Source organism: Malaclemys terrapin, chromosome 3 (assembly GCF_027887155.1).
Source record: "Malaclemys terrapin pileata isolate rMalTer1 chromosome 3, rMalTer1.hap1, whole genome shotgun sequence".
In the NCBI taxonomy this organism is placed as follows: Eukaryota; Metazoa; Chordata; order Testudines; family Emydidae; genus Malaclemys; species Malaclemys terrapin.
Genome location: NC_071507.1, coordinates 153,913,231 through 153,926,132, shown reverse-complemented (window position 1 = coordinate 153,926,132; position 12,902 = coordinate 153,913,231). Strand labels below are relative to the sequence as shown.

At 38.9% G+C, this 12,902-nt stretch overlaps 1 protein-coding gene across 1 annotated transcript in view; it reads left to right on the top strand.

Moving 5' to 3' along the window:
* Positions 1–12,902, top strand: part of COL19A1 (collagen type XIX alpha 1 chain) — a 312,743-nt gene that overhangs the window by 57,694 nt on the left and 242,147 nt on the right. The window contains 1 exon segment of the mRNA XM_054021580.1: positions 8,120–8,173. Coding sequence (XP_053877555.1) covers positions 8,120–8,173 — 54 coding nt within the window.

Genomic DNA, 12,902 nt, shown 5'->3' with positions numbered 1-12,902 from the left:
TTGTTTGGATTCAAACCAATGACCCAGAAGGTTTTGTTCTCTTCAGTTAGGGCCACCAAAATATATATTTGGTTCACTGTGTCTAACCTGCAGTGTTAAGTCTCCAGACATTTACATTTTTCATCTGTTTTTAAGTAGTAGCCTTAAAGTTTTCAGTCTGCCTGAAAAAGGAAAGAAAATTCTTCATGTAAAAATCCATAGCCACATACATTCAGACATGCTGGTTGATAGCAATAATTGAACCTGGGAACTTCAGAACTGAAAAGAGGCCTTTCTGCTTAAGCTGACAGCTCCTTTGGCAGTGTGAAAGTGGTAAGTTCTAGTTACTTGGGCAATCCATTACAGGGAGACATTGTTGCATGTTCTAGACCAGTGTATTGCAGTTACAAAATGAGAGGTTCACAAAGCACATATTTCCCTTTTTCAATATCTTGCTCCCATGTATGCACATGCACGTCATGTGTCAGCATATACCCACTAACTCTAGAGAACATTATGTGGTTTCTGTCTGGCTCCTCTTTTAGCCTAAGCTCCCCTGACTCCTGCTAATGCTTTTATATTTATCTAAAACTCTCAGGATGATTCCCTTCATATCTGGTGTTCGTTGCACTAATTAGTGGTGGGCAACTCTCAAAAGCTTGGAGACTTAATTTAGATATAGACTCAGAAGTTTGGACTCCTGTTAGAAATATCAGTTTCTTGGGTGTGCAAAATTAGATTGGATTTCTTATGGGAACAACTTTCTCTTGAACTTTCTAGTATTTCTTTCTTCTAATTAGACCATAAATTCAGTTAGAAGGCTTTTAAGGTAGCTGGACATTTTTATTTCTGGTGCCAGGTGGAACACGGATGTGTAAAGGTGCCAATGTGAAAACTTAATCAAACCTATAAAAAAGCTGCATTTAGGTTGGGTTTGAGGGATGACAAAGGTTCATGGGAGGGTAAATTTTCATTTTATCTGGACCAGTGTGTCCATTCCTGAGGACAAATGCAGAAATGTAATGCAACACTTAGGAATATTTATGTGCACTAGGCCAAATTGTGTCCACACTTCCACCCATTCACTGCATTTGCATGTGTCTTGCTAACAAAACCATGGCCTAATGTGTGACATAATCAGTTGGTGCTTTCTTTCTCATATCAGATTCAGTTCTTGAAACTGATTGTAGATATTGTTTTCTAATTTAAGAATTAGCATTTCATATTGTCATGTACAGGGTCTGTCGTATCTTACGCGCATTTAACATGCGCGATTTCAGCTTTACGTGGACGGCAAAAAAAAAAAAAGAGAGAAAAATAACCATTTTAATACTGTACCTGTAGTGCGGGCGATTCCACCCGCCATTCAACTCAATGTAATTTTGACTATACGCGATTTTCCCTTTACACGCTAACCGCGGAACGGAACCCCCGCATAAGATGAGACTCACCTGTAAATACATTTGATGTGACTTCAATCCTGAACTTGCAAATATGTATCTTTGACCAAAATGTTTTTAATAGCATGTCTTAGGGCTTTAGACATGAAATGAATTAAATTTGTCAGCTTAAAGACAAGTTGCTCTTGTCATTCTTTTTAACAGATTTTGCTTTAGGTCAGTTTTGCTGTATGTGATCCTACAATTGTAATGCATGATAAAAGAAACAAGGTACCATCTTTTGTGTTCCATACTAGCATATAATTTCTAGTTTTACAATAGGTGCACCACATAATGGCTGCATGACATGAAGATTAAAAGGTCAATTGCCTTTGAGGCATTCTGAATAGTTAATGTAATGAGATGATCAAAAAACAGTGCTGCAGGTAGTGTCAGATGTGCAAAATTGCTTCCACTTCAGACTGGGAAATGGTTAGCATCATAAGAAGGGAATATGTTGCTGTCAACACAATCATTATTTAAAACTTGGTTTTGCTTTAGGAGGAATCTTGAAGGAAAATTGCGAGGAACATTTTATTATGTTGATCTGGTAAACTTCCACCCTATCTGCTTATGACTTGACAGAAGTGAGCATTGTCAAAAATATAGCAACCCTCCTATTATCTGTAACATATATCAAGATTCTTAAGATTCTGCCATTTATTAAATATTTTACTTGGTGAATACCTTGAATTCTGTTGAAAAGAATTGTCATTATGTTGCCTTTCATAGTGAATATTAATGATAGGTTTAAATTCATTTTTTAATGACTGGTCATTGTGCTATTTCAAAATTTAATTATCCTGAATGGATTTCATGACCCATAACATTGACAAGATCTTTTCTATGTTCAGTTTATGAAACTGTTACTATCTTTAGTGCATTTAAGTATCATTGCTCAGTGGTTGGATGGATGAGCTGACAATTTATTTCCCTCTGGTTGTTTTAGTGTTCCTTAAAGGTCTGAATTGCTAACTTTGTATGGGGAAAATCAGGGTATTATCATCTTGTACAAATCTGAGACAAATAGTCCTTTACTTTCTTGCAGCCATGAACATCTTTCCACCCATTTCTCTTTGTTTCCCTATATTCCTCTAGAGATCCCATGGCATAATAGCCCATCTTTTTGGCTAAATTCACTCTGGAACCATTATCAGTGCCATTCCAGAACTGTCCAGAGGGGTTTTTTATTTATTTATTTATTTATTTAATTAGCAGTGCAAGGTTCTCTACTCTCACAGGGCTAAGGCTCTTGCTGTAACACTCCCACCTGCAGGACCGTAGGACTGAGCAGTTTTGAATGACAAGTGGGAAATATTTGTATTGTACCTTTTATCCCCTTCAAAGTGACCCTGGTTTCAAGGTTTGAGATTTATCCATAAACCTGAAGGATTATGTTTGTACCGAGGGAAAGTCTGTGAGGCCTTCTCAAACATCTTCACCTTCCCAAGAAACTGTTGTCTCTTTTTAAATAATTAGAGTCATTGGAGCAGTGCGATGGGACCCTGGTCTTCCGCTTCCCCAGCGGGTGCCCCAACCACCAGCTACAGAGTCATTTTCTCTCTTTCTCTCTCAGGTCCAGTGCCTCGTGAAGTATTTATCCAAAGTGGAACAGCTTCAACAGGAGAGATTGTGGGAGCCCCACATCAGACTATCCCATAACTCAGTGATCAGAACACCCTGCTGAGAGGTGGGAGACCCCTGTTCAAATCCTTTCTCCATTTGAATTAGAGGGGGTAAATGAACCTGGGTCTCCCACATTCCAGGTGGGTGCTCTAACTACTGGGTTAAAGGTTATAAAGTGGGTGGCAGCACCACCACTATCTCCAGCCACTGTTTTGTGTGGAGGGAGGCAGGTGCCTAACTCTTCTCATAAGAAATTACGTAGGCACCTAAGCCACCTGACTCCAGGAGAGGGGTTCCTAGTTGTGGATTGCTAGCAGAGATAGGTGCTTCCCTGAAACCCAGATTTAGACATCTAAGTCCCTAAGGGGGAGGGTTTAGGACACCCCCTCTTCTCAGCATCTTCCATTGGCTATTTTAGGCAGCTCTCCACCTAGTTTGCTGACTTTTTTGAATCTCATTCTTAAGTGCCTAGCTATAAGTCCCTTTGTGGATCTGGGCCTTAGTGGCCTGGGATTAGTGTGTCCCCTTCCTGCTACCTATCCAGGAGTCTATTGTGTCCTGGCCTCTCTCCAATACCTTTGGTGTGTATTGAAGATTGTCCATTCCTGATGGTCCCTTTGGTAAGATAAAAAGTAGGGGAAGAGGCAACCGGGAACTGCCCCCCAGAGTATCAGGGAGAAAGGCTGCCTGTCTCCAGGAGAGGTGCGAGGTCACCTGAGCCTAACCCTTACAGTGTTTTATCTGCTCTCAACTCAAAACATCAAGGACTTCACAGAAATTGAAAGAAGGGGCTGGTAATAGAATGGACCACAATACAAGGGAGAGAGATGGGATTCCTGTGGTTGTCAGAGTGTATTCAATTATGGTATAACTTCCAAACAACATAAATAGATGGGTTTGCTTCCAATCAAACATTTGGGTTCAGTTCACCATAACCTGCAGGCTCACACAGCTCAGGTTTTGAACTCAGATTTTCTTCTACAACTAGACCACCAGTCTTGTCAGATTATATTAATCAGTTATATTTCATAGTGCATGAACATTTGTTACAGTGCAGTGAAGTTACACTGTAATTACAGTATGGCTCTAATTTTTGATACCTATAATCACCAGTAATCCTTATAATCAGATTCTTAATTCAAGTGCCCAACTCCCTTTTGTGCCTTTGAAAATATTCCCCATATTACTTCTTATTAGTCCTGTAGTTTCATACTTAAGACGTGTGTTTTTTTAGAATCCTGCCTTTAAATCCAAGTCTCTTTAACCCTGAGCCAGCAAATGATGGGTTTCTGGTGAAAGCAGTCTGTTTTGTCTGAGTATTTTGGAAAGCTCAAAATTAACCACTTTGCCTGATTAAAAATTGCTGCTGCTAGTTTCTGTCTAAGTCATTGATTTTAATTCTCTTCTATTATTGCACTCATTTGTTGTTATTAATTTATTTGTTTATATTTATAAAGCACACATTCAGTATTCAATGTATTGCTAGCATGCTCTGCTAGGAAGGCTGGTCTAGCAGATGGAGCATAGGGCTGGGAGTCAGTGAACCTGTTTTTTCCTCATCTCTGCCACTGACTCTGTGCCTCAGTCACCCTGTCTGTAATCTTGGGATAGCTTTGTCAAGCCAGGCCTTAAAAACTTCTAAGGATGGAGATTCCACCACTTCTCTAGGTAACCCATTCCAGTGCTTCACCACCCTCCTAGTGAAATAGTTTTTCCTAATATCCAACCTAGACCTCCCCCACTGCAACTTGAGACCATTGCTCCTTGTTCTGTCATCTGCCACTACTGAAAATAGCCATCCTATTTGGAACCCCCCTTCAGTAGTTGAAGGCTGCTATCAAATCCCCACTCATTCTTCTCTTCTGCAGATTACATAAGCTCAGTTCCCTCAGCCTCTCCTCGTAAGTCATGTGCCCCAGCCCCCTAATCATTTTTGTTGCCCTCTGCTGGACTGTCTCCAATTTGTCCACATCTTTTGTGTAGTGGGGGCCCAAAACTGGACGCAATATTCCAGATGTGGCCTCACTAGTAGATTCACCTTATCAAATAGAGGGGAATAATCACTTCCCTCAATCTGCTGGCAAAGCTCCTACTAATGCAGCTCAGTATGCCATTAGCCTTCTTGGCAACAAGGGCACACTGTTGACTTATATCCAGCTTCTCATCCACTGTAATTCCCAGGTCCTTTTCTGCAGAACTACTGCTTAGCTAGTCGATCCCCAGCCTGTAGCAGTTCATGAGATTTTTCCATCCTAAATGTAGGACTCTGCACTTGCCCTTGTTGAACTTCATCAGATTTCTTTTGGCCCAATCCTCCAATTTGTCTAGGTCATTCTGAACCCTATCCCTACCTTCCAGTGGATCTACCTCCAGTTTAGTGTCATCCGTGAACTTGCTGAGAGTGCAATCCATCCCATCATCCAGATCATTAATGAAGATGTTAAACAAAACTGGCCTCAGGACCAACCCATCGGGCACTCTGCTAGATACTGGCTGCCAACTAGACATTGAGATGTTGATCACTACCTGTTGACCCTGATGATCTAGCCAGCTTTCTATCCACCTTATAGTCCACTCGTCCATTCATACCCCTACTGATTCTTTTTTCTGCTATCTAATCTCTCCTGATGTCTGTATGAAAGCTCAGTCATTCTTATATAGGGAGTATAACATAAAGTATAATCTGTACGCTTTACACTCTGCTTATTAAAATCACAATTATATGATACAGGAATAACTTCATAATCCAATTTGCTATGGAATATAGTTGTCTTAAGGTCTTTAGGAGGAAAGTCTATCTACTGTTCCGAAACAGCTGTGTAAATTTACCATGGTTGACTAGTTAGTAAGTCACTCACACTTAGAGCTTTTTTTTTTACATAAGTGGCATATAGAACTATGAATTTATAGCATATAATATGTACAAATATTCTGCTGAATATAAAATGGTTCTGGTCTCTCTTAGCTGAAAGTGGCACAGGAAGCAAAGTATGATGTGGGTGATTAGGCAAGGAAACAGGAGTCTTTCCTGCTGTTCACCCTCTCATAGTGCCAGTGGCTGTTCGTCATTCACATACTGAAGATTTTATTCTGCTGTTGGGATTGAACTAACTTAACATAACTATATTCAAGACAATTTCAATATGAAAAAAAATGAAAAAAACTAATAATTGCTTCAATTCACTGGATTTGAATTTTTGCATGGAATGCAGCTGCATACACATGTGTAATTCATTTTGCTTGATTTGCTGATCCCACTCACATGCAATTAAATAAGAGTTGCCAGCTGGCTTGTGCAGGTGCAGTCATTTCTGTGGGTTTCTGTGAATGGATGCTGTGGCAAGAGAGGAAGAGACAAAGACAAGGGCAAGGGTTATAGGCAACAGAGTGAGATCATTTCAAAGTTCAGGTAGTAGTCACCTGGAGAAATCTCCTGCTTTTAGAAACTGATAACCAGAAAACATGACCTTCAGACTCTAGACTTTTTCTTTTCTTTACTTGGTGTCTAATTCTGTAACCTTTTTCTCCCACTGAGTAGCACTTATGTAAGTAATGCCATTGAAATCAATGGGATTACTGTCATATGTGCTATTGACTGAAAAGGGGCTGCAGAATTGAGTTGTTGGTTGCTAGGAAAGTTTCTTTTTTAGATAAGAGTAGAAAAACTTTTCATTTGTGATTATTAGAGTATCTAATATTGATTCAGTGTTTTTGTTATCTTCCCTCATTTTAATTTCAAAACTTTACAGATTGTCATACTTGAAATTACTAAGGAAAATTTAAATGTGTGTTGTTTTCTTCACTTGTTTTTAAAAACAATGGTCCAGATTCTCAGTTATTCTAAATTGCCATAGAAGCATTGAAGTTAGTGAGGTATGCCAATTTACACCAGCTGAGGATTAGTCCTATACATCTTTTAGCAAATCCCCAACACATTTTATACTTGTTTTTAAGTATTGGGTGTAGATGAATTTAACATTAAATGACTTGTTAGCATGAGGTGTGGATATTCCAATTCAGTGAGAACTTCTTTTGCCCCTGACTATTAGCATCTTAAAAAAGAAGAAATACTAGCTGCACAAGTGAACTGCTAGCAATAGAAATATTAGCTGCATGTAGCGTATATGTAGACACTGGGCTAAATCCTGCCATGAACGGGAGTTTTGTTTTAGGACAGTAGGATTTTGCTCCTATATTTTTGAAACCTTTTATAAAATGAGAAAATTGATGACTTACGAGAAGAGGCTGAGGGAACTGAGCTTGTTTAGTCTGCAGAAGAGAAGAGTGAGGGGGGATTTGATAGCAGCGTTCACCTACCTGAAAGGGGGTTCCATAGAGGTTGGAGCTTGGCTGGTTACCTAGGGAGGTGGTGAAATCTCCATCCTGAGAGGTTTTTAAGGCCTGTCTTGACAAAGCCCTGGCTGGGATGATTTAGTTGGTTTGGTCCTGCTTTGAGCAGGGGGTTGGACTAGATGGCCTCCTGAGGTCTCTTCCAACCCTAATCTTTTATGATTCTGTGATTGAAACACACTTTCCTTTTCTCTGATATATCCTAATGAGGAGTGAAGGTACTAGATACTGATGTTTGTATATACATAACCCTGTCATAGAGAGACAAATTTTGCCCTCATGCATCTGCAATGTAGAAAAATACAAATCCCACCTTTTTCATTATAATGCAAGTTATGACAGAAGTGCCCACCCAGAGGTACAACTTTAATACCACACAGTGACTAGTTCCACTGAAATCAATGGGAGTGCTTGGGGTAGCAAAGTTAAGCATGTGTATAAGTGTTTACCAGGCCTTAATTCTGAATTGCTTTTCTTTTCTCTTTTTCTTTAAGTGAGATTTTTAATTTTATGCCATCCGGTTTTTCCCCCAAGTTTACATAGCTCATATTTTCACTAAACAATGCTCTCACAATGAGAGCACCATTTTGTGATATCTTGTAAAGCTTGATAGAAAACAGAACTATATATACATGGGAAATAAACAATCTGTTAATAACATGTTGCCTTGGTAGCAAGGCAAACTCAGAAATCTTAAATCTCTAAATATGCAATTTATCTTTTAGGGTGAAGTGGGTGTTAAAGGAGAAAATGGTGTTTCTGGGCTTCCTGGGGAAAAGGTAAGTGTGACACAGCACTCTATATTCTTCATAGAGATATTATTATATGATATGATTATGGCATAACTATGATGTATTTATGCAAGATAGGTCATGTAAGATATTGAAAAAGTTATGATTTACTGAATATTGCCCTACTTCTGTGCATGTATAATTTTTGTATCTGAAGTTAGAAATACTGACTATGTATCTATGTTTCAAATGTGTTTACACATGGGGAACGCCCTCTAGACAAAAGACTCAGTCTAGATGACTGGCTGTGAAGGGCCCATTCAAGTTAATAAACCATTAGGGAGAACAATAGGCCTTACAAGAAGCTTATTTCACACCAGGGGGAAAGAGAGGGAGGCCTTCCTGAAGGATGCTATAAACAGCCTCTGAGTTATAGCTGCTGTGACACTACAGGCACATGTGACCTGGTCACCTGGTGCTGGACTCCATATTGGGATATCAGTGTTTTTCCACTGACTGGCGTGGGAATCAAGCTTTGAGACAAAGCATATGCAAAAGCTATTTAAGGCTGGGGAGTGACATCATTGTGGTTCTTCGCTGACTCCCCATCCAAGAAGATTCCTGGAAACACCTGAGGAACATAAAACTGAGCTGGGGAGAAGTGCTGGACCCAGACTAAAGGGATTTTTAGCCTATGAATGAAACACTTGGGGATTCCAAGCTGTAAGTTAGTGCAGCTTGCTCCTTAAGAATCTGTCAGCCTGTTTATCACTCAGGGTGAGAATCTGCTAATTCATATCCTACCTATCTAGTATGTTAAACTCAGTTTACAGTTTTGTTTATTTACTAGGTAAGCTGCTTTGATCTGTTTGCTATCACTTATAATCACTTAAAATCTATCCTTTTGTAGTTAAACTTATTTTATGTTTTAATCCAAACCAGTGTGCATTTGACTAAGGTGTCTGGGGAAAATCTCAGCTTGGTTACCACAAGTAACCACATAGTCCCCAGGTGTTAAGCGAATATACTGGCCAGATTTGACCAAGGCAGGACCGTACTGCTCTGAGGTCCTAGGATGAGATTCTGGTGGTTAGAGAGCTTGCATGTAACTGCAGCTGGGTCTGTCCCCCCCACCTGTGTGAATGCCGATGAAAGTGCAAGCTTGGAGGGCTTTGCAACTTGTCACAGCAGCACAGTGTGAGAGGGAGCCCAGGCTGGTGGGTCAGAGAGCTCAGTGGTACCCCAGTTCCAGGTGGCACCCCGGGGGGAGTCCATCACTGTATGTTCGTACACATAATTGCATAGAAAATGTTAAGACAACATTTTATTGACATAAAATTGTTACAGTATTTCAACAATTTTTTAAAGTAGTTAACGGGAAATTTCATGAAATCCCGGGAGGCTTTGTACTGTCAACATGTTGATATACTCTTATTCTTGCATCTTTAAAATGAATATCAAAGGTTAAAAATATATTTAAATCTATTAGAATCTCTGGAATCGTCTGTTTCTCTGTTTAGTATGTTTATGTAGAATAACTATGTTGGTTAAATTGGTCTAATTTAGGGGTGGGGTGGTACAATATTATGAGTGGAATTGACCCTCAAGTTTAAATGACTTAAATTCAATTACTAATTGAAAAGATTTTTTATGAACGTTAATAGGACAGTTGGGATTAAGAACATACTAATGCAGTTCAACAATACAAATACATCTCAGTGGTTTTATCTATAGTAAGATGAGTATGAAATGGAATGAGCATTTCATGCTAATAGTATTAGGCAGAGAACAGCGAGTGACTTCTCTAAGAACCTGACAATTCAATTTCAGTATCACCTAAGAACCTCCCCCATACAATTTATTGTAATCATATTTTATAAATTATTTTTTTACCATTTTAAAAGTAAATTGTACCCATTTGTCAAAACCCAGCCGTCTGAAATTATAAAATGAGAAGCTCTTTGCATCAGAAATAAATTGTGAAATATATTTGAAAATTAAGTTTAATTACAATTTGAATTTTGGAGCCTACTGAAAATGTACTGAAAGCTACATTTTAAAATAGAACAATATAATAGGGGACTGGATGACTCTGAGGATTGGTTTTGAAATAAAGAACTTCCTCCACCAGGTTATCAATTTAATTCCAACAGAATTTGGAAGTGACTGAGTGTTGCTACCGGAATAGTGGTGCAGCAATGCCACTATAGTTAAGGTTGCATTACCACCTCTCTTTAAAGATTGACCTTTACACAAAGTCCTCTAAACTCAACGTGCTTAGTCAGATTTTTCTGAAATTTGGTGTGCCTCAGGAGTGAGTCGTTTGAGCAAAATCTAGAGATCAGGCTATTCTTGTGATGTCAGTCACAACAGTGTCAGTCGGTCAGTTTTTTATGCAAGGTAGTGCATGGCACCCATTAAGTCTTTGGGGGTTCCAAATTGTGAATAGGTATTTAAGAAGGTATTTGCTTCTTTGCCTACAGAGATGTGCAGTCTGGGAGGATTTCCATGTGCATGCACCAATAAAGAAAATAATTGTCAGAGGGTTTCTATGCAGCCACTTCCCATCTGTAAATTACTAAAAAATATGCATAGTAGAAGGTCAGCAGTGACACTCAAAATAAAAATGGAAATATCGTACTTACTTGGCTCTTTCTCTGACTTTACATTTGTCTTTAGAAGTGTGGCATTTTCCAAAATATTTTGTCTACATAAATTTTTACAATTTAGATTCTTCAGGGGGGGAATTGTAAAAATCATCTTGCATTAGGATAAGCTCTGTTTAATTCCCATAATAAAACACCTCCTGTGGTTTCCATGATAAAAAGAGGTACAAACTCAATTTTTCTAAGTAATTTGCCTAAATTATCAGAAGAAGTTGTTTCTTCCTAACATGAATGCTGTAATTGCATTTAGTAGTCTTTCTTTGGTATCCAGGGTTAATTTTGATTGTTTGGGTCCTTGTTCAGTTTACTGCAGCTTTGTCTCCCCCAAACTGCGGTCTGTTTACACTCAGCAGTTTGAAATATCAGAACTTTCCAGCTTTCCTGAGCATTGTAGTCCTTTTTCATTTCAGAACAAGTTAGAGCTGAATTGTCAGAATATTAAATTAAAAGTGAACTAAAATTAAATCTGAAACTGCTAGGTTAAAGCATGTCAAGAACTGTTTTAAAAAAACTAACCACCAACCTATGCAGGGTATAAATTTTCTGAATAATGAGGTACTGTGACGCTTTGGGGGGTTCATCCAAACAATTAAGGGGTTATGTCACCACCTGCCCTGTAGCCTTAGGTGCTTCTGTACTGTGCAGCTTAGATCCCTGACACCAGCAGCCTGCTTACAGCACAATGACTTCCCCCTTGCTTCTATCAGCCTGGCTATTCTTTGTGAAGTGACACCAATAGCCTTCCAGTTCCCAGTCTCCCCAAAACCATGTCTTCTGCGGTGCTTAGTCCCTCACAAAACCTTATCAAGTTTGCTGCTTCTTTAAAGAGACAGTACCTAGCATCAGCCTGTTAGTTTGGCTGAAGATTTTACTCTTCAGTTTGAAACACTGCACTGAGATGGTTGTGTAATAAAACAAGATTAAGTTTATTAACAAAGAACTTGTATTCAGCGGATACCGAGTAGAAGGAATTGGGATAGAAATGATTACAAACAAACAAAAATAAAAATACGTTTCTAAGACTAAAACCTAACTTAACAAACTTTTGTTTGGAGTAGTTTTCTCACCACAGTTGTTCTTACAGCATGGCTGCCCAGTCCTTACCCAGGATACAACATAGAGCCTAAAGCACTTGGTTTCATTGTCCCCTCAGGTTAAGTATGCCAAAATGGCTTTCTCTCTCTGCTTATATCCTCACAGTTTCTTTTTTGTCAAGGCAGGAAGCCCTCCTAGGGACTCAGCTCGCTGTGTCCATGTGGGAGTTGAGCCCATGTTAATTTTTGCAGTTTCCTTCCTGCCACTATGATAGTTAAGTGGTTATCTCCCCCACGAACTAGTCTGATGGCTTTGTTTGCCTTTTATGTAAATGTACTTCTATCATCTTTCTTTGCTCAATATACATTGGAGACATATTCAAACAGGCCGAATCATGTTCCTTTGTCTGCGGCAGGGTGCCTTATGCCCTATCTTCCAGAAACATTGTAAGAACATATGTCTAGCACATATTTATAATTTTCCATACATCACTTGTGCATACACCACCCAATAATATTAATGACTAGCATGTCATTCTAGCAAACCTTCCATGACATCTTTTAGATACAATTTATGACAACAGTGAGTTGGGGTATACTGAGCTGGTCAGGCCAGCTGAGACTCACTGCTAGATACCAGGGAGCCCCTTGTCCTTTAGCACAGGCATACTCTTTGGGTTAAAGATAACTTGAGCAGATTAGTAAAAATAATTGCAAAAAACTTTTATTGCATAAAAACAATTATTGACAGTGAATATTTACATTTCATGTGATGTTTGCTAATCCCTTATTTCTCTGTAGCAAACCTACAGACATAAAAATACGTGTGTCACAGCACACTATTACTGAAAAATTGCTTACTTTTTAATTTTTATCATATAATTTTATAAAATAAATTGATTGGAATGTAAATATTATACTTACATTTCAGTGGGACACTTGAGCCTATTTTTCACTTCTGAGTCTTGTCTAAAATCAGAATCCCATTGGTATGCATACCACTGGTTGAGAACCCCCTAGTTAGATGGGCAATTACGCTGGTATTCCCCTCCCTCCCGCCCCAAAAAATCAATAAAA